The 21349-nt window shown below is 41.2% G+C and overlaps 1 protein-coding gene across 24 annotated transcripts in view; it reads left to right on the top strand.

Moving 5' to 3' along the window:
- NEB (nebulin) overlaps positions 1-21349 on the top strand; it is a 200919-nt gene that overhangs the window by 144880 nt on the left and 34690 nt on the right. For 22 of the 24 annotated variants that reach the window (XM_072789189.1, XM_072789188.1, XM_072789205.1 and 19 more), the window contains exons 120-131: positions 5991-6095; positions 6724-6828; positions 7302-7406; positions 10075-10179; positions 10357-10461; positions 11067-11171; positions 12200-12304; positions 13604-13708; positions 15840-15944; positions 16491-16598; positions 19357-19461; positions 21197-21301. In XM_072789189.1, the coding sequence (XP_072645290.1) occupies positions 5991-6095; positions 6724-6828; positions 7302-7406; positions 10075-10179; positions 10357-10461; positions 11067-11171; positions 12200-12304; positions 13604-13708; positions 15840-15944; positions 16491-16598; positions 19357-19461; positions 21197-21301 (1263 nt within the window). Of the gene's footprint in view, positions 1-5990; positions 6096-6723; positions 6829-7301; positions 7407-10074; positions 10180-10356; positions 10462-11066; positions 11172-12199; positions 12305-13603; positions 13709-14351; positions 14457-15839; positions 15945-16490; positions 16599-19356; positions 19462-21196; positions 21302-21349 lie in introns of all 24 variants that reach the window. The other 2 variants (XM_072789206.1, XM_072789183.1) reach the window with 2 other exon arrangements.

The following is a 21349-nucleotide window of genomic DNA, read 5'->3' as shown; positions in this document are numbered from 1 at the left end:
ATCTATTTTTCTTGGCTATTTGGATTCAGAATTATCTAAAACTTTAATTTCTCCTTTTCCCAATTCCTGTTAGGATTTTGTGTGTCTTGTGCATCAACATTGAGGAAGAATAGCTATTCTTTAGTAATTCATTTTCTCCCACACTTGCCTCACTGCAACAATGATGTGAGCATGATAAAATACTGATCCACCTCCTCTATTTTTTAAAAGACTTTGAGAGGATTGGTATTCATTCTTTGAATGTTTGGTAGAATTCAGCAATGAAGCCTTCTGATCTTGGACTCCTGTTTGTTAGGAGGTTTTTGATTATTGATTCAGTCTTCTTACTAGTAATTGGTCTGTTTAGATTTTCTGTTTCACCATAATTCAGTGTTGACATGGGCAGCCTGGTGGCTCAGCAGTTTAGCACCTGACTTCAGCCCAGGGCGTGATCCTGGAAACCCGGGATTGAGTCCCACGTCGGGCTCCCTGCATGGAGCCTGCTTCTCCCTTTGCCTGTGTCTCTGCCCACCCCTCTGTCTCTCATGAATAAATAAATCTTTAAAAAAAAATTCAGTGTTGGCATGTTGTATGCCTCTAGGAATTTATCTTTTTCTTCCAAGTTGTCCAGTTTGTTTAGCACATAATTGTTTATAGGAATCTCTTTGATACTTTGTTTCTGTGGTATCTATCAATTATTACATCTCCTCTTTTATTTCTGATTTTGAGTTCTCTTTTTGTTGGTGAGTCTAGGTCTAGGTTTGTCAATTTTGTTTATCTTTTCAAAGAACCAGCTCTTTCATCAATCTTTTCCATTGTATTTTTAGTTTGTATTTTACTTCTTCCCTGACCTTTATTTCCTTCCTTTCAATAACTTTGGGCTTATTTATTCTTCTTTCTCAAGTTCCTTTAGGTGTAAAGTTGGGCTGTTTTTTGAAAATTTTCTTGTTTTTTGAGGTAGGCATTGTTATAAACTTTCACCTTAGAAGTGCACATCCCATAAGTTTTGGTATGTTACATTTTCATTTGTCTCAAGATTACTTTTTTTATTTTTCTTTTGATTTCTTCTTTGACCCATTGTTGTTCAGTATCATACTATTTAATCTCCACATATTTGTGAATTTCCCAATATTCTTCATGTAATTAATTTCTAGTTTTATCTCACTATGATTGGAAAAGATGCATGATAGGATTTCAGGCCTCTTAAATTTATTGAGTCTTGTTTTATGCCTAACATACAATCTGTCTTGGAAAATGTTCCACATACACTTGAAAAGAATGTGTATTCTGATGCTTTTAGATGGAATGTTCTGTAAGTATCTGGTCTACTCTATGGCCAATGTTTCTATGTTGATTTTTCTGTCTGGATAATCTATGCATTGACATAAGTGCAATGATATTAAAGTCTCCAGCTATTATTGTATTGCTATTTCTCTGCCTAGGTCTGTTAATATTTGATTTATGTATCTAGGTGCTTCTGTGTTGGGTGCATATTTATAAATGTTATATCTTTTGTTGAATTGGCTCCTTTATCACTATATAATGCCCATCTTTGTCTCGTACTAAAGTCTATTTTGTCCATATAAGTATAGCTACTCCTCCACCTTTCTTTTGGTTTTCATTTGCATGAAGTATCTTTTTATATCCCTTCACTTCTAGTCTCTGTGTGTCCTTATATATAAAGTGAGTCTCTTGTAAGCAGTGTATAGATAGGTCTTATTTTTTATTTTTTATTTTTTAAAGATTTATTCACCTATTTTAGAGAAAGAGCAAACAAGCAGGAGCAGGAGGGGCAGAGGGAGAGGAGAATCTCAAGCAGTTTCTGGGCCAAGCATGGAACCTGACTCGGGGCTCAATCCCACAACCCCAAAATCATGACCTGAGCTAAACCAAAAGTCAGATGATTAACTGACTTTGCTACCCAGGTGCCCTAGTAGGTTTTGTTCTTTAATCCATTTGGCCACTCTTTTGATTGGGGAATTTAGTATATTTACATTTTAAGTAGTTATTGATATGTATATTCTTAGTGCTATTTTATTGTTTTCTGGCTGTTTGTATAGCCTTTATCTCTTCCTTTCTTCCCCTCTTGCTCTCTTCCTTTCTGGTTTGATTTATTTTACTGGTATGCTTGTATTTCTTTCTTTTCATCTTTTGTATATTTCCTATAGGTTTTTGCTTTATGGTTATCGTGAAGCAACTTCTATAACAGCCTATTTTAAATTGATAACAACTTAAGTTTGATCCCATTGTAAAGCTCAACATTATTTCCCCCAATGTTTTACGTTTTTGATGTCACATTTTACATGTTTTTATTTTGTGTATCCCTTACTTAATTGTAATCAGTTATTTTTGTCTTTTACCTTAATTCACTTTTACCACATATTCACCTTTCCAGTGAGATTTATTCTTCATGTGTGTTCTTATCACTAATTAGCACCCTTTCTTTTCAATTTAAAGAAATCTCTTTAGCATCTCCTGGGGGTTTTTTGCCTTTATTTTTTTTTTTTTTAACATCTTTTGTAAGGCTGCATTAATGGTGATAAAGTCCTTTTGCTTTTGCTTGTTTAGAAAACTCTCTCTCTCCCTCACTTCTGAATGATAACTTTGCCAAGTAGAGGAGTCTTGGTCAGAAGTTTTTCCTTTCAGCCCTTCGAATGTGTTATATTACTACCTCTGGTCTGCAAAGTTTCTGCTGCAAAATAGCTGATACTCTTAGGGGGTGGGGGGGGTGTTCTATTGTATGTAACAAGTTTTTTTGGGAGGGTACTTTTAATGGTTTCTTCATGTCTTTAACTTTTAACATTGTAATTAGTATGTGTCTTGGTGTTGATTTCTTTGGGATCCCCTAATTTGGAACTCACTGTGCTTCCTAGATCTGGATGTCTGTTTTCTTCTCCTGGTTAGGGAAATTAGTATTTCAGCCATTATTTTTTCAAATAAGATTTCTATCCCTTTCTCTTTTTCTTTGGGAAGCCCTATGATGCAAATGTTAGTCCATTTGATGCTATCCCACAAGTTTCTAAGGCTATCTTCACTTTTTTTTTTCATTCTTTTCTCTTTTGCTGCTCTGATTAGGTGAGCTCCACTGTTTTATCTTCAGGTTAATTGATCCTTTCTTCTGCTTTATCTAATTTTCTGTTGAAACCCTCTAGTGTATTTTTCAGCTCAGTTTTTGTATTCTTCAGCTTTGTGACTTCAATTTTATATTTTCCATCTTTTTGTTGACATTCTCACTGCGTTCGTTCATTCTTATTTCCAGTTTGGTGAGTATCTTTATTACTATTACCTTAAACTCTTTATCAAGTAAACCATCTCCATTTTATTAAGGTTTTTTCCCTGAGTTTTATCTTGTTCTTTCATTTGGAACATATTCCTCTGTTTCTTCATTTTGCTTGACTCTCTGTGTTAATTTCTATACAATAAATGAAACAACCATCTTTCCAGTCTTGAAGGAATGGCTTCATGAAGGAGGTGGAGCTTGTTGTTCAACCCTGTCTCATCTGTTGGTTGTCATTCAAACCTTCATGCTTGTGTAAGCAACCTGTTATATTTTTAATAGCTCCGAATAGTCGAGGATTTGCCAAGACCATGCAGTGTACCAAAAGGGAGGATCTCAGCACCTACATTTGGGCTGACTGGAGGCCAAACCCTCAGGCATCAGCTTTTAAATGTATGCAAATACAATCATAAGGCACTACAAGCATAAAACCTGCTGATCACCAGAACCAGGCAATCTGGAGGTGTCCTCTGGCTGGAAGTCATAGAAATCAGGACTCCAAACAAGTGTAAAAGTTCTTTTCTGGGTGAAACCAGCAAGCTGGAGCAAGGCAAAGTTAGAGCACCAAGATGACATCTACAACCTATGTTCCTTGTTAGCAGCTCTATAGACCACTAGATGTGTGTCAGACCTAAGGCCTTACCCCTCAGGCCAAAGATCTAGGACAAGAAAAGAGGCCTCCTTCTCAGAAAGACTGGGAATATGCCCCAGTCTGCTGTCTGTGCAGTGCCTTTGGGGTGGAAGCCTACTAAGAACTGTCCTTCCAATTGCCATAGTCCTGTGGAACCCAGGAATACAAGCCCCCCAGGCTACCAGTGGCAGTCAGTCAAGGGGTATCCCCTTTGGCAGCTGCAAAAACCAAGGACCAGGTGTGTATAAAGCTTCCTTCCAGGATATATTGGCACTCTGAAGCACAGCAGAGGGTTAAAGACGAAGATAGAATATGCCCTCTAAATTCTCTGAAAAGGATTATTATAGTCAGCCCCAAGATGCATTTTTAATTAGAAGCCTGCCCTTCAAGCTGCAGTCACAATGATTAGCTAACAAGCCTCCTTTACAGAAAGACTGAGCTCCTGAGTCTGTTGTCTTTTGCTATGTCCTGGGAGTGGTTGATATTTAAGAACTCTTTCTCCATTGGTTACAGTCTTATGAGACCCACAAGAGTAAGCCCTACCAGCCTACCACCAGGAGTGTCTCCTGGTTACAATTTTAAAAATCAGACTTCCAGACGGGGCTATGAGCTCCTTTCTGGGTGTTCTTTGTTATAAGAGTCTCATGGGATCAGGAGCACAAGCTCCCTTGACCTTCAGAGCCAAGTGACCAAGAAGTGTCCTATTGGTGGCAGCCACAAATATCAGAATGAATAAAAGTTTGCCCTTTGTGACAACTTGAATGGACCTCAAGGGCAATGTGAGTCACATTATGCAATGTGAAATATGCAGACAGAAAAAGACAAATATCATATGACCTTTCTCATATGTGGAATTAGAATTATTTCTAAGCATTAAGATACGATTAGATCTGAGCTTTAAGAAAATCTTCTCATACTTGTGAAAGATGAATGAATGGTACAATGGAGGAGGTGTTTTAGGAGGCTCTTGAAGATGTGTTGAGAAGAAATTATATAGGAGGCTGAACTAAGGCAGTATCTTCAAAAAAGGAGAAGGTGGGTCAGACTTAAAGGCTGTCACAAAGTTAGGAGCCCAGAATTCATGATCATTTGTTGTGGGAATTAGGGAAATGTCTAGGATGACTCCCCCAAGTGTCTGGCCTGCATGACAAGGAGATCAAGGAGTCATTTAGCAAAGTAGAGAAAATAGATAAAGAAGCAGATTTGGGCTGGAGATGGAGATAGTATAAAAAATTCTGCAATGAACATAGTTAAGTTCAGAACATTGTTGAAAATGTGGGTCTGACTTAGGAGAAACACTGGATATATACATTTGGAAATCCTCCATCTCAAATTAATGATTGAGGTCATAGGAACAGACGAGATTACCCAAGGAGGACATATAGGGTAAAAGAAGCCAACCCTGACTCCAGCTAGTAGCAACCTTGGGGAAGGGTAGAACCATAGATGGAGGAGTGCCTAGAAAGGCCACTTAGGAGAGAGCACCAGGATGGGAAGCAGGGAAGAACATTTCCAGGAATGAAACAGCCGAGCAGTTTCAGTTGCTACAGAGAACCATTCTTGCATTTGGCCATTGTGAAGTTTTTGGCGGTCCTAAGGAGAGTGACTTCATTGGTGTGGTTGTGTGGAAGCCAAACTGTTACCTTGAGAATTAATTAAAGAGAAAAAGAAGAAATACATAGTCGGCTTGGCTGTGAAAGGTAGAAAGAAAATCATTGGTAGAGATTAGAAAAGGCTTAGTGAAGGAAGGGAGCAAAATTTGTTTGCAGATGAAGGACTGAAGAAACAGGAAGGTTGAAGATGTAGATGGGAAACGTATAATTGCTGGCAGAGGCTCCTAGAATGGAACAAGTGAGAGGAGGACCCAAGAACACAGTAGGAGGCTTGAATTGTGGACAAGCTACACAATGTCTTAGTTTGATACAAAGGAAAAAGAAAAGGAGGGCTAAGGAGGAAAATGCATTATTGGTTTATTGAGCAGAAGCCAAGACTGCTGCAGTGGGACAAGCCCTGATTTCTTTATGAAGCGTAAAGGCATCTCTCAGCAGAGACCATAACGTGCCAATAAAGCAGAAATAATGATAATGACTATTTTATGTCCAGCTGGTGTACAGAGCTGCAGGCAAAAAGCAGAAGTCAATCTTCACCTCAGTTCCTGATACTCCTGATCTTTTAAGAGCCAAGCGAGGGCAGAAGCTTCAGAGTCAGGTGAGATTCATCAACAGAGCCTCACAAACCTGCAGCGCTGGCATCACAGTGGGTGGTTATGTATACTTGCCCACTCCAGCCCAGCAACAGATTCTCACACTTGGTTGTCCTTGACGCAGCCTCATGGCCCTTAACTGCAAGCAGTTCTCTTTTGGGCCATCATAACTGTGGCTGTGTTTTACCTAAGCAAGCAATACCACGTCTATTTTTCTAAATTGTCTACAACTTTTGTCATTGGATGAATGGTCTGTGAACCGAACTGCTTGATTCCTTCCGTAGGACCTAAGTATTGTTCATGACCACTTTTATGCATTCAGACAAAAAAGGGGGGGAAATGTGTTGAGAGCTTTGTTAGAATCCTCTCATTCTTCCATCGGCATTCTTTATCACGTGGATTTAGATCAGGCCACACTCAACAGTGAGGGTATTGGGTAACTCGGGTGTGTATGTGTGTTTCCAAATGTGAAACAGAAACAAATGAAAAGAAATACATATCATAAATAAAAAAGCAGGACAAAGACAAGTAGACACTCCGATTTAAGGGTTAGAAATGAATGAAAATGACTGAATTCTAAATAATAAATGTTTTGTCTCTATAACATCTGATCCCTATTCTCTGATCATTTAGTATCTTTATGTTGAACTTGCCACCAAAGAGAGACCCCACCATCATGCTGGGAACCAGACCAAAGCCCTGAAACATGCTAAAGACGTAAAGGATATGGTCAGTGAGGTAAGTTGGGAATTTGGCACCAAGGTACACTGGGTTAAAGAAAAAAAATATTGGTGTGCCCAGGTGGCTCAGTTAGTTAAATGGCCAGCTCTTGAATTCAGCTCAGATCATGATCTCAGGGTCATGTGAGCAAGCCTTATGTCAGGCTCACAGGGAATCTACTTGAGATTCTGTTTCTCTCCCTCTGCCCCTTTCTGCATACACACTCTCTTAAACTAAATCATTAAAAAAGAAGAAGAAAAAGTCTTTCCTTAAAAACTTCCCTTGCTGCTCAGAGAGCTCATTTCTATTATTATGCTCAGCAGCATCAAAACACAGGTTAAGCTAATTTGGTATCGAGCCCGATATACTATGTCCCCAGGCTACGACAAGTGACATTTATTCCTATGAATAAATAAATTCCTGGTTGTGAATTGGGAGGAATGAAGACATTGAACTTAAGTTTGTTTCTTTTTTCTGTCTTTATTTCTTAGACAAAGTACAAGATTCAATATGAAAAAATGAAGGACAAGTATACTCCCATTCCAGACACGCCAGTCCTCATCAGAGCCAAGAAGGCTTACTGGAACGCCAGTGATGTATGCACCCCTTTTCTCTTTCTTCTGTTGTGATAGGGACAGCCGAGGTTGTAGTACGTAAGAAACAAAAGATATTACAGTCCTCCACAGTTCAACAACCTGGTCCACAACATGGATCGTGAAAACAACAACACTGAAATAACAAAAGGCACCAACAGTATCAGTCAGGCACAGGAGCCAAGAATAATGCTAAGCGATGCTAAAAGCCTGTTGTTTTTCTCATGGGTCCTCTTAACAAAACTATGACCCCTTCTTATAATTCCTTGGTAGCATTTGCTAGGGATACTTGAGAAGTAATTGCTACTTATCCATAAAGTCATGGTCTTGGAGTCAGCCAAACATGGTTTCAAATCCTGTTATTGTCACCTGCCCACTATGACACTATACAATTTATTTAATATCTCTGAGACTCTGTTTTCTTATATGTGGACTGTGGATAAGAATTACGATAATTCAATTAGATGGAACAAGATAAAATATATAACATTCCTGGCACAGTGCTGGGCTCCTAGTGGACACTCAGAAAATGTTTGTTTCCTTTCTTCTCTTGACCACCTAAATCATGAGAATGACACATTGGTTAGAATCAGGAGGGGACAGGCTTTCATCTCCCATAACACATGATCAAGGACGCATCTGGCTTTTAATGATAATGAGATTACCTGTTAGTAAAGATATGAAACTAGAGGAGCCTGTGTGGCTCAGGTCATAATTTCATAGGTCATCAAGCCCTGAGTCAGGCTTCCTGCTCAGTGGGGAGTCTACTTCTCTCTCTCTCCCTCTGCTCAAGCTCTCTCTCTCTCTCTCTCTCTCTCTCTCTCGTTCTCTCAAATAAATAATATCTTTAAAAACATGTGAAATTAATCAATTCAGGGTAGGCAATCAGTTCTTAGCCCACCTTAGCAGTTCAGAGCCCACCTGCAGATGCACTACACCCATTACCAGAACTGGAATCCCTAGAGGACTGGCTGCACACTGGGACTTAAACTCAGCCCAAAGCCAAATCAATGTCTCATAACCCCCCAATTTAAGAACACTGCTCTAGGATTTCAAGGCATCTTAAAGTCATTATAGTGATCTCTAAAGAGAAATGTGAATTGAAACAGCAGAATTCAAATAGCATCTTAGTTCCATAATTTTCATTTGGAGCTGAAAGGAGTCTGCTAGTTGGACTAGCACCTTATCCCCTGACCCTGTGAGATATGTAGATCCCACCCCTGGTGTCTAGTGGTGTGAGATCCAATGGGCTGAGCACATAGTGCTGGCATCTCCCGAAACATCCAAGGTAGTTAGCATGCTCTTTCCTAAATGTATAATGCGCATGTGTGCTGCTCAGTGCTGCACTGTACCAACACACCAAGACACTGGTTTCCTACTGTTGGGGGCCAGGGGCAGACCATTTTGCTTAAAATATAAGCTGAGAGAGTTGTATACTACCCTCAAAGTCCATCCCCTAGGATATTTTTAGTCTTCTTGTGACATCCCCAATCTTTATCACTTCAAGGCTACAGTTGAATAGTAATTTGAACAAGCCTTCTCTACATCACCCCTCTCTGGGGTGGTCACACAGTGAAATTGGCCCCAGGGCTCATTACACCCCAATGGACAGCCCTACTCCTAGGCCTCTCCCCTACCAGTGCTGATAACTCTAACCTTTAAAATAGTCCAGTGTAACAAGGGTGGTGTCTGGCATTAAGTTTGGCTTTTCTACGGTGGCTGTCCCCCCAAGTGGAGCTAAGCAATTTTATGAGATTATTCATGTGAAAACTAAAGTTATGATGTCAGAGAAAAGACCACTTTAATTATGGGTTGGCTTAGCTACCCAAAAGACTTGAGGCTGAAAACAGACTGCTCAGAGAAGTACTCATCTTGTGTAAATGGGATGAATCTTCTGTGATATTCTTAGATTAAAGTTAAGAGATGTTATCTCTTGAAATACCACAAAGATCAAGATTATAAAATAAAATTTCAGGACTGCCTCATGGAGAAGGCATTTTGATACTTGGAGTTAGAAATTAAATCTTTCTCCTCTTGTACATTAATAAGTCTTGAGCTCAACAAGATAGTTTACTTTTTTCCTCCTCCTAATTAGCTTTTCATTTGCTTGAGTTTTATCTATTTATTTATTTTAAGGATTTTATTTATTTATTCATGAGAGAGGCAGAGACACAGGCAGAGGGAGAAGCAGGCGCCTTGTGTGAAGACTAATGTGGGACTGGATCCCAGGACCGTGGGATCACGTCCTGAGCCAAAGTCAGACGCTCAACCACTGAGCCACCCAGGTGCCCCTGCTTGCTTGAGATTTAAATAAGCTTCTTATTTTAAGTAGTTTTAGATTTACAGAAAAGTTGCAAAGATAGTACAGAGAGTTTCCATATACCCTATATCCATTTTCCCCTATTGTTAACACATTACATTTCCATGGTATATTTGTCATGAGGGAATCCATATTGATACATAATTATTAAGTAAACTCTATATTCAGATTTCACTAGTTGTCTCCTAATGTCCTTCTTCTCTTCCAGGATATGAAAAATGAGCTGTTTAATCTCTCCTAAATTTATTCATGGGAAAACCTAAGAGAGAAGACTCTAGAGTTCAAGCTTAAAAGAACTCAATTATTTAACTTGATGGATTTTCATAATCAATGTGCTGTTTCTCTTTCCAGCTACGCTACAAAGAAACATTTCAAAAGACCAAAGGAAAATATCACACTGTGAAGGATGCTCTCGACATTGTTTATCATCGCAAAGTCACAGATGACATTAGTAAAGTATGTCTCTATGTATTTCCAGTTGTGTAGGGCCTAATAACCTACCATCTTCTCTCTCTCTCTCTCTCTCTCTCTCTCTTTAAGTAGTCTCCGTTTCTTAAAACTCTAGAGAAAAGTAGGCTTTGTTATGTCAAACTTGGGTAAGACTTTATAGCTGCCTTTGTGTTTTTACCACAGGTGAAATACAAGGAGAACTATATGAGTCAGTTGGGAATCTGGCTGTCCATTCCTGATCGCCCAGAGCATTTCCACCATCGGGCAGTTACTGATGCAGTCAGTGATGTGAGTCTCAAAACTTTCTGTTTTTACATATAAATTCATATTCCCATATGACGTATGAAATCAAACACTGCATAAAAACTGATTAAACGCTTGGCCAGATTTTAGATCTTCTGTATGGATGTTTAAATCCAAAAAAAAAAAAAAAAAAATCCCAAAAATCACTGCTAACTGAGATTTAACTTGGGGGAGAGAAAAATATATTCAAATTTATAAACCTAATTTTTCTTCCAAATGTATGATACCATAGTATGGGACTAGAACTGATACACTTCCTCTAGGAAATCAATGCTCATTTCAAAATTTCGCTCTCTGTATGAAAATATAGCTGCTGAGCTAATACACTTTCTGGGAAAAATATGCCTGTTAAAATTGAATTGCTTTAATTAGTATTAAAAATTAAAATTTCCATGTACGATACAACAATACACCATAAAATGAACAGAAATCAGTATTCCTGGAAACTTCTCTTAAATGATTGTTTTAATACTTTAGAATTCTTTATACTTCAGTAGTCAGAGCTTCTATTTGTTCTGCTTGTATTGATCTTAACCTACTACTATTTAGAGATAGGTTCTTAAAATTCTTTGATGATCTTCTTCTCCCAGGTAAAATATAAAGAAGATTTGACCTGGCTTAGGGGCATTGGTTGCTATGCCTATGATACCCCTGACTTCACTCTGGCTGAAAAGAACAAGACTCTCTACAGCAAGGTATATCTACTTCAAGAATAAGAACTACCTGCATTTAACATATTCCAGTGCCCACAGAGAGAATTAGTACTCACGAAATGGCTTTTCATGTACCCATCTCTATCCTAGCATCTAGACCTTGTAGTTGGAGTATGTACTGAACTGTTTACTTAGGAAGTTTCTTAGTACTGTCTTCACCGACTGTAGTCATTTATTTATATAATTTGAGTATGATAAAAAGTCCTCTTAGTATTTGCTACCGTAGCCATAACTCTAATGGCTCTTCCAGAATTTCTTCCTTACTATGTCTCTGGGCGACTAACTTTGTTAAAGTTGACATGGTAACATACATAGTGGGATGATTTTAGTCCACAAACTTGATGTGTGACTTGAGGCAAATAACTGTTTTTTATGGCCTCATTTTCCTATTTACAAAGTAAAGCAGCTGGATGAGCTTCCCTTGAGTTTGAAATAGGTGTCAACAAATTTTTCTGAGAAGTGCCAGATAGTAGATATTTTAGACTCATGGCCCACATTCATTCTGTTACATAGTCTTTGTTACAATCCCCTAAAATTGTAAAAAAAAAAAAAAAAAAAAAAAAAAAAAAAAAAAAAAAAAGGATCATGGAGTCATTTCAAACAGTGGTTTAGATGTTAGCTCACCTCTGCTTTAAAATATGATTATCTAATTACTGGAAAGTTATTTCAAATTAATGGATTAAAAATGCCTTCAAGTTCACATGGAATAAAACAAAATAAAATAATAACCCTTATAATATATAGAAACAAAGAAGAAATGGATTTGTGTTTTTGCCTAGTATGGAAGATGGATCTAGTTGACATCTGTTCAACAAAGTACATACTGCGGGCTAGTTTTTAGGTATCCACATGGGTATACTTTCCACTGCCTTGGGAGACAAAGTAAATGTTCAGTCATTACTTGTTAGCCTCCATGAGTAAATTATCTCAGTTGTATATAGGATAAATGACGTCTCATTCTAAAGGTAATCCCAGCCTGCTCTCAAGTAACCATGTTCTGTTTTCTCTAGTATAAGTATAAAGAGGTATTTGAAAGGACGAAGTCAGATTTCAAGTATGTTGCAGATTGTCCAATCAATAAGCATTTCAAGTATGCAACGCAGTTGATGAATGAGGTATGTATGACTTGATCCAGCTAAGCCTATTAGGTTCCCTTAAGAAGTCTATGAAGTTGTTTGATTCAAACTCAATATATGAAATGACAGGAGAGTCGATTTAAACGTTGATTCAAGATAAAGATTTGGAAAGCCGCTTATAATGTCACCATTTGATGGGCTCTACCAAAAGCAGAGTGAAGAGACTGTCCAGAGTGATGTGAGGGCCCCACTGTCGTCATTGCCTCTCTTTGTACTGACATAGGATAGCACAGCCATTTGGGTGGCGAGAGGAGGAAGGTCAAGGATTTTGTTGATTTTTATCAGCTGAACTCCCTTAAATGTGATATTGTGTAGGGTTGGAAGACCCAGAAGCTCAAGGTTAATTTGGCATCCCTTAGGGAGGCCCAGAAATGGCGGTGGTTGGAAGGGCCAGCCCAAAGGGGAGAGCAGTGATTCGTGCTTTCACATATATTGCCACTGTTCCTCATACATCGGTGCAGAGAAGTATCCATTTGCACCCAAAATATCTCTTATGTTCTTATCCAGTCTTTCCTGGAACTGTTGCAATAATTTAAATTCAGCTTAAAATGGCCAAAATGAGCAAGCTATGAATTAACTTACTTTTGGATGGCTTTATATTTAATTTCCTATCCTTGGATTTTCCATGAATTTATGTAAGTCAAAAAGCAATGTTAGAAAACTAGCAAAATGTGTCTAAAAGTAAAAATGTAGCCACAGTATATTTATTTCAATATATGAATTTTTTGTTTTTGTTATTTTAAAATTTGATTTAGTTCATTTTCAGTCGATTTTCACATGGGATGACTAAAGAATTACTGTCAGCTTCCTAGGAAGACAATCTTGATATATTTTGTTACTGTTTTAATAATTTGCAAAGGATTTCCAGGATCTTTTATAATCAAATTCACTACCATTAGAAGACTGCTAGAATTTGCCCATGAACATGCTTTTTGAGTCTCACAGCTTTAGACAGTAAACCTGTAGCTTATCAGTGCCTTATTTAAGATACCATAAAGCCTAATATTGTCAGTGGCATCACATTTAAAGATAGAAGATGCGTAAACACAAGATAGTCCAATTTTGGTGTCGTCAATCAGATCTAGCCCAAGCCCCAGCCTTCTCCAGAAGGCTGAGCTTCACTTGACTCTCTTTACCTCTGTATTACTACCCTGGATGCTTTGGAAGCCCACCCTTAGAAATGACCTGTTTCTGGCTCTCTGGAGTGTTTATCTTGGGACATTTCTGTGTAGCCTTGAAGTTGTACTCTTGCTATAATTTGATATGATGTTTGAGCAGAAAAAATACAGAGCTGATTATGAGCAGCGGAAAGATAAATACCACCTGGTAGTCGATGAGCCTAGACATCTGCTGGCTAAGATCGCAGGCGACCAGATCAGTCAGGTACTGTGATGGGGCTGGCTGGACAGCCCAGGCAGGACTGTGCTCCAGATTTCTCATGAGATGTCGTTCCGTCTGCTGCAAGGATGTCATAGGTTCTGCCTATGATATTGGGATGTTCCGTTTCAAAGTATCTGTCTAGCCACCCAAAGAGCCCACGAGCTGTTTGAGTGTGCCAGTGCATGCTCTGTGTCCTCACATGTGCGGCGGTGAAGATAAAAAGCATTTGACTATGCTGAAAAGTCATGGTAGCCGGTCCTCCCACCCTTTATTTTTCTCGAGGGTCTAATTGGAAACTGCACATTGGGTTGTAAACACGAAACCAAGACACAAGTTAATGGGAGGAAGGAAGACAGAACTGCTTGGTGTCTTCTCCACTCCAGTGATGTCTTCTTCCCTGGAAGGCAGTGTCGTGGGACCAGCTCTACGGGTCCCCGTTCACCGGGTTATGGTTGCTCAGCCACGAGCATCGCGGTCATTCTGCGTTGTGCTCTAACATATTTAGTGTCTTCACCCGTGTGTATATTTGAGTACACAGAGTGTGTGTGCCTACATCTCTTCACTCAGAAGTGATGGGGATATAGAGCCATGTCCTCTTCTGTCTTCCTAAGTCTCTTCTGTGCTTCACTGCTCTTTGCATGAACAGAGAAAATATAAATCTAGTGCCAAGATGCTTCTGAAACAAGGATGTAATGAAATTCTGCGTCCAGATTTGTTGACTGCCCTCTACAACACACACATGTGGAGCCAGGTAATGTCTGAGACGATGTGAAAGAGAGATTGAGAAGCCTCGAGGGCGCTCACTCTTAGGCTTTCCTTGATTTCCTTCCCTGCTCCCTGCCTGAACTGGTTTCACAAGATAAAGCTGCATAAATATTCATTCCTTATAAATGAACTCTAGCTGGGGCCCTGTGTGGTGATGCAGCAGCTGTCATCTGTACATCATCTAGCAAGTCCTAGTAAGACTGTTTCAAACTTTATCTCCTAATTGGTGTACCGTTAATTTTAATTTTTTAAATATTTACTGCAAAGAAATGGAGACCTTACAGATTGAGGATCTTAGGTAAGTTTAACGGCATCTAAAATATCTGAATAATGTTTTCATTTAATATCAGCGATCACTACCAGTGTACCAATAGGGTGGGGTCTCAGGGCAGCTCTTCAAATATGGGACTTATTTATGGCCCCTTTTGAGTTTGGTGCTAATTTGCTAGGTTATTTCCAGCATATCTGTCCTCATACCACTTGCTGGTGATGTTGCTGGTGACATTGCCTTCCTACAAGGTCAGTTGAAGGGCACACCAGCACTTTTGCATCACATGCTGAAGGGAATATTTGATGCAACAACAACAAAAAAACAGTGATAATTGCCTAATTTACCAAATGTCAATAAAATGCCGTAGTTCCCATGTGAAAAAAGTTTTTGATTTTTTGTATTAAAACCTCATTTTATCACTTTTTTGATGCTAAATCAACACATGAAATGAGGGGCTGAGGTCTCCTTAAGAACATCTTGTTTGCCTGAACTAGTTCCTTTGTCCTGATTTGATTATCAAATAGTTGTGCATGAAATTTCGTTGCGCTCTCGTATCTGTAATGCTTGAAACAGCTTGTGTGCATGAGAAAGCTCATGTCTTAGAAATTGCAAAAATGAATGTCTTTTTAAAATGATAAATACTTTAAACCATATATACTCATTTTTCATCATATATCTGTTTCATCTTCGACATGGATACAACCTTAAGCCATTATACATATTTGCAGCATATTATAAGTGAATCATTCCCTGTTGGAGTCCAGAGAACAAGAGTCGGGCTCTGGCTCTGGGATTCATTCTTTCTATATGTGTCCCTTAGTTTTCTTAACCTCTCTGGGCCTGAGCTTCTGATATAGACAAGTATGGAAAATATAATTTATGATCATTGTTTGCCCACTCCATTACACTATTGCTATTGAATACAGTTTTATATTAAGCATTTGTTAGGATTAAAAGAGAAAATATGACAACATGCCCCACATGTGTGGCTTATCTAATAGTCCTGCTGTTTGCTGTGGGTCTCTCTTGAGAAAATTAGATTCCTTAAAGCCCTCTATTCTACTTCAAGTTAACTTGTTCTTCTCTTCTACAATTTAGATCAAGTACAGGAAAAATTATGAAAAATCAAAGGACAAATTTACCTCAATTGTGGATACTCCAGAACACCTGCGTACTACAAAAGTCAACAAACAAATTAGTGATGTAAGTGCAAGAAACACTGAATGGATTCTCAAACTCAGGGAGCATTTGGAAATGTGGAGGGACAGGGATCCCTGGGTGGCGCAGCGGTTTGGCGCCTGCCTTTGGCCCAGGGCGTGATCCTGGAGACCCCGGATCGAATCCCACATCGGGCTCCCGGTGCATGGAGCCTGCTTCTCCCTCTGCCTGTGTCTCTGCCTCTCTCCCTCTGTGTGTCTACCATAAATGAATAAATAAAATCTTTAAAAAAAAAAAAAAAAAAAGAAATGTGGAGGGACATTTTTGACTGTCACAATGTCTGGAAGATTCTACAGCCATTTAGTGGGAGGGAGGCAGGGTTATAAAATATCCTGCTGTCCTCACGACTCTTATAATAAAGAATTATTCCAACTAAAGTGGAAGACACCCCAATTTAGACTTTATGGAATTTTCTTTCCTTTATGCACACTCAGAAACATACAAAAATCTTTGCATTTATATTTTAAATTACATCATATTATAAGTTGAGATGCACAATATTGTCTCCTTCTGCTTTTACTTCTCCCTCAGATACTTTACAAATTGGAATACAACAAGGCCAAACCCAGAGGCTACACAACAATCCACGACACACCCATGTTGCTGCATGTCCGAAAGGTCAAAGATGAAGTCAGCGATGTAAGTACCAGAATGGGGGATCCCTGGGTGGCGCAGTGGTTTAGCACCTGCCTTTGGCCCAGGGCACGATCCTGGAGACCCCGGGATCGAGTCCCACATCAGGCTCCCGGTGCATGGAGTCTGCTTCTCCCTCTGCCTGTGTCTCTGCCTCTCTCTCTGTGTGACTATCATAAAAAAAAAAAAAAAAAAAAAAGTACCAGAATGGCGTTGCAGCCCCTCTCATCTGGGGCTCTTTCTTACTTGATATAGTGAACCCTGAGGAATAGGTATCTATTCCTATGTAGCAATCACCTTAAAACTTAGTGGCTTAAAACAAAAATCACCCTTTTTAAAAAAAAAAATTTTTTTTTGCTCATGTTTCTGTGAACTGACTAGGCACAGCTGAATGGATCCTCTGTGCCATGGGCTGTTGGCAGGCAACTGAAGCCCACGTGGGCCAGGACATCCAGGATGGCTCAGTCCCATAGCTGGCCCTGATGACAGCTGTAGGCTAGGCCGCTGACTGTTGTATAGACGGGAACCCCTGTATGTGGCCTTTTCTGTGTGGTCTGTACATCTCACGGCACAGTAGAGGGTTCCAAGAGGCTGGAGTAGAAGCTGCCAGACCCGTGAAGGGCTACTCTTAGAATTAACAAAGAGCAGCTTCCCAGCCTTGAGGATGACCTGGCTGGGAGGGGGCCCAGGCTGCTCAGGCCGGGTGGCTGGGCCTGGAGAGGCCAGCTCGTCCACTCTGGACGGTGTCTCAACAGAGGAAAGGCCCGGGCGCCAGGGACACTTGCTCCCCACTGCCACCACGCTGTGCTAGGTACAGTGACTCACAGTGAATCCCAGATTCAAGTGATGAAGAGCTCAGTGCCACCTTGGATGAACAAATGGCAAGGTCACGTTATAGCGAAGACGGGAGAGGGCGGATTGTGGTATTGTTGAGGCATTTGAAAAATGCAGTGTGCCATGAACACTGCTAATATTCTGTAAGCTTCATCTTGACCCAGAGGAACGAGATAGCCATTAAATTAGAATACTCTGAATTGGAGGAGAAATTATATTAATAAATTTTCAGATATATAGCTAGATTCTAACTGAAAACTATCTCCATTTTAGCTTTAAAAAATAGATTAAAAATTTTAAAGAACTCCATGGCTACGTGGGTACAAGGAAGAACAGCATAAGGGCAGCTGTAGAATAGCTCACCCCTACCCCAAAGCCTTGACTATGGTTGGTGCACAGGAATTTTTTGGTAGATATATGTTCATACTGTTGGCCCTGAGTTGCCATGAAAAATATTTTAAAACACCTAGTGTATTGTTTATGAAAGCAGAATGTATAAAATATTTTTTAATATGTTTATGTTAAGCAATGGCACTTCAAATGTAAATATCACTTGTTCATAAATATCAGATCATTTCTCTGGAGCAGCCCATTCCCTCTCATGCTAGAAAAAGGTAGCATTTATGTGTCCATTTCTCCAGACTTCGATTATAACAATAACCAGAGATATTGATGAAAAATATGGATTACCAGCCTTTCCCCTAAAGATACTGGTTATTAGGTCTATGGCAAAGTGCAGACAACTATGATTTTTATGATTCTCTGGGGCTTCCTTAGAACAGTTTTACTTTCACACTTAACCACGTTAAAACCTAAAATCTGGGGCCCCTGGGTGGCTCAGCAGTTTAGCGCCACCTCAGCCCAGGGCATGACCCCGGGGTCCTGTGATCGAGTCTCGCATTGGGCTGCCTGCAGGGAGCCTGCTTCTCCCTCTGCCTGAGTCTCTGCCTCTCTCTCTGTGTCTCTCATGAATAAATAAATAAAACCTAAGTAAGTAAATAACCTAAAATCCTTGGGGCACCTGGGTGGCCCAGTAGGTTGAGCATGCGACTCTTGGTCTCCACCCCATTCGTGATCTCAGGATTGTGAGATCGAGCCCTCGTTGGGGTCCATGCTTAGCGGGAAGTCTGCTTGAAGATTCTCTCCCTGGGCCCCTCCTTCCACTCTCTCCCTCCTTCTTGGTCTCTCTCTCAAATAAATAAGTAAAACTTAAAACCTAAAATCCTCTGCAACAAGTAGTGAGAAGGCCCCAGCAATGCCTCAGGCCCTGTATTTAAGAGTAATAGAAGGGGGTGAAGCTAGAAATGCCAGGCCCAGGATGGGGTAGGCCCGCAGAAGCCAAGCCTTCCCTGTCTGTCTGTCCCATCCAAACCCACGCATGACCCAGCTTGCTAGGTCTGACTCTAGCAATAAGGGTAATCGATGTCCTCCATCAGTTCTTTCACTTGTCAAATACTTATTGGTACCCAGTCCTTGCCCTCAAGGGGTCCAGCCCAGTGGAAGAAGACTGGTTAAGTACGGAGTTACGACATGATTTGTAACAGCCATTACTGTGGGGGCGCAGATGGAGGACAAGACTAACCCCATGGCGGAGGCAGTGGGGGGAAGTTTCTCCTCCATCAGCAGTTTTCAAGGTGTTCTAAGCTCAGGATTTTCTGAGTTGGGGAAGAGACCACACACGTGGCCCTTTCAGTCAAGCCTGGGAGACGTAAATCCTATGGTGACACTGGGGGACATACCCAGTGTGTTCTGGGGGAGCTAGTTTTTAAGATCTGAGACTGGAAAGTGCGTGGCTGCATTTCTTTTCTTCACAGCAGATTTAGTCCTCCTTACAAAACGTGTACTGTAGTCATGGTTTTAGTTTCTTATTTTTTTAGTGTTTAGTAGGCTGCTATAAAAATTAACCTCGTCACTGTGCTTCCTCCCACAGCTGAAATACAAAGAAGTTTACCAAAGAAATAAGTCCAACTGCACCATTGTGCCAGATGCTGTTCACATCAAAGCAGCGAAGGACGCCTACAAGGTCAACACCAACGTAAGTTCCAGAAACCTTCCCAAGTCTAATGGGGGGATTCACCAGCTTCTGCAGGACACGTGACCTCCTTTTACGTCTCTTCCAGTGATTGAGCTCCAGTGAGTCTGGATCATGGGTTAGGATCCAGGAACATAAATGACCCTGGAATCTAAAAGCAGCCTTTGGTTCTGAGGAGAACGGGGAAGAGCCAGGGTGGCTAACCCCATGCCCCAGGTGGCACACCCCTCAGCTCCTCAGCTAGGTGGCCGAGAAATAGATTTAATTCTGGAAAGGTCACATTTGGAAGGTGTCTCACCATCTCTTCATTCCCTCCACCCTCTGTGTCTTCCTCTTGCCCTGCTCTATAACCTGCTGCTTCTGGACAGCACGCACGTTTTAGTCACTTGAGGCTGTCCAAAGTTGGCCTGTGTCTTTCTCCTGCTCAGAGTTCTCTGTGCAGACGTGTGCGTGCATGTACACACGCGCATAGGACGACACCTTAAAGCCTCTACCACAGAAATATTTTTGTGCATTTCGATGAGTAGAAACTTTTAAAAAATATGTAAATGGTTAAAAACAGAACCATTATAACCCAACGAATGCCCACGAGTGCCCGAGACAACATCTCCTAATCAGGACAGCAAATGCCTTCCGGTATGTAGGGTGGGAGGAAGCTCACAGGAGTCCCGCGGATGGATTGAGGGGTGGGCAGCAGGAGGAGCGGGTGAAAAGGCAAATGCAGCGCAGCGTCCGATGCAGAACCTGGGCAGTGGGTGTAGGGCGTCCTCTAGGATTCTTGTAGGGGGAAAACTCAGGGCATCAAAAGCAAATCTCGTGAAAATCTCATCAGAAGCATGCAGATTTTATGGTAGAGCAAATTATACCTGACAAAGCAGGGAGGAAAGGAACGTGCTGATACTGCAAGGAAAGGAACGTGCTGATACTGCAGGCTCCTCCCAGGACACTCCAGCTAAATCCGTGTGCTCCTCTGCCTCCGACTTGGCCCCAGGCAGCCAACCGCCCAGCTCGGGTGAAGGTCCAGGAAGGGCCCAGCCCCTCTGAGGCCGGTTTGCCTTCCAGCTCCTCCGAGTACTAGCTGCCTCCCCACAGGCATTTCATTGAACCCTCTGGATGGTTTCGGGCAGTTGTTGAAAAGATTGAAGAGGTGGGGGGATCCCTGGGTGGTGCAGCGGTTTGGTGCCTGCCTTTGGCCCAGGGCACGATCCTGGAGACCCGGGATCGAATCCCACGTCGGGCTCCCGGTGCGTGGAGCCTGCTTCTCCCCCTGCCTATGTCTCTGCCTCTCTTTGTCTCTCTCTTTGTGTGACTATCATAAATAAATAATAAAAAAATTTAAAAAAAAAAAGATTGAAGAAGTGAGAGTGGTGAGGCTCAGGAAAGTGCCTGGTGTTCAGGAAACACTGGGAATTTATGATGTAAACGGGAGCAAGCCTGCGTGTAGCTACAAGTTAAGTCCTTGGCTCTGAAGATGGTAAAGCCGTGGGCGGAGGGGGGCGTACAGTCATTTCACCCCCAGGCCTATGACACGTGTAGCCCCTGTTGTGAGACCTCACAGTCCCCTGAGATGACCTAAGTGGCTGACCGGTCGCACCACTTGCACGGAAGTGTTGACCGGGGCTCCGTCCTGCGCCCGTGGGTCGTGGCCGCATGCAATGCAGGCCATGTCCTTCTGCCATGCGCGGTTCCGAACCCAGCCCCTGAAGGGAATGGTTTCTCTCCACCTCGTTCCACGCAGCTGGACTACAAGAAGCAGTACGAAGCCAACAAGGCCCACTGGAGGTGGATCCCCGACCGGCCAGACTTCATCCAGGCCGCCAAGTCCTCCCTGCAGCAGAGCGATGTGAGACGGGGCGCAGTCGGGCGGGGGCTCACCTGGAGGGGAACACAG

The sequence above is a fragment of the Canis lupus genome, chromosome 20 (assembly GCF_048164855.1).
Source record: "Canis lupus baileyi chromosome 20, mCanLup2.hap1, whole genome shotgun sequence".
NCBI classification, from domain to species: domain Eukaryota; kingdom Metazoa; phylum Chordata; class Mammalia; order Carnivora; family Canidae; genus Canis; species Canis lupus.
Note: the sequence above shows the minus strand (reverse complement) of the source record. Positions and strands in the feature narration are given on the sequence as shown.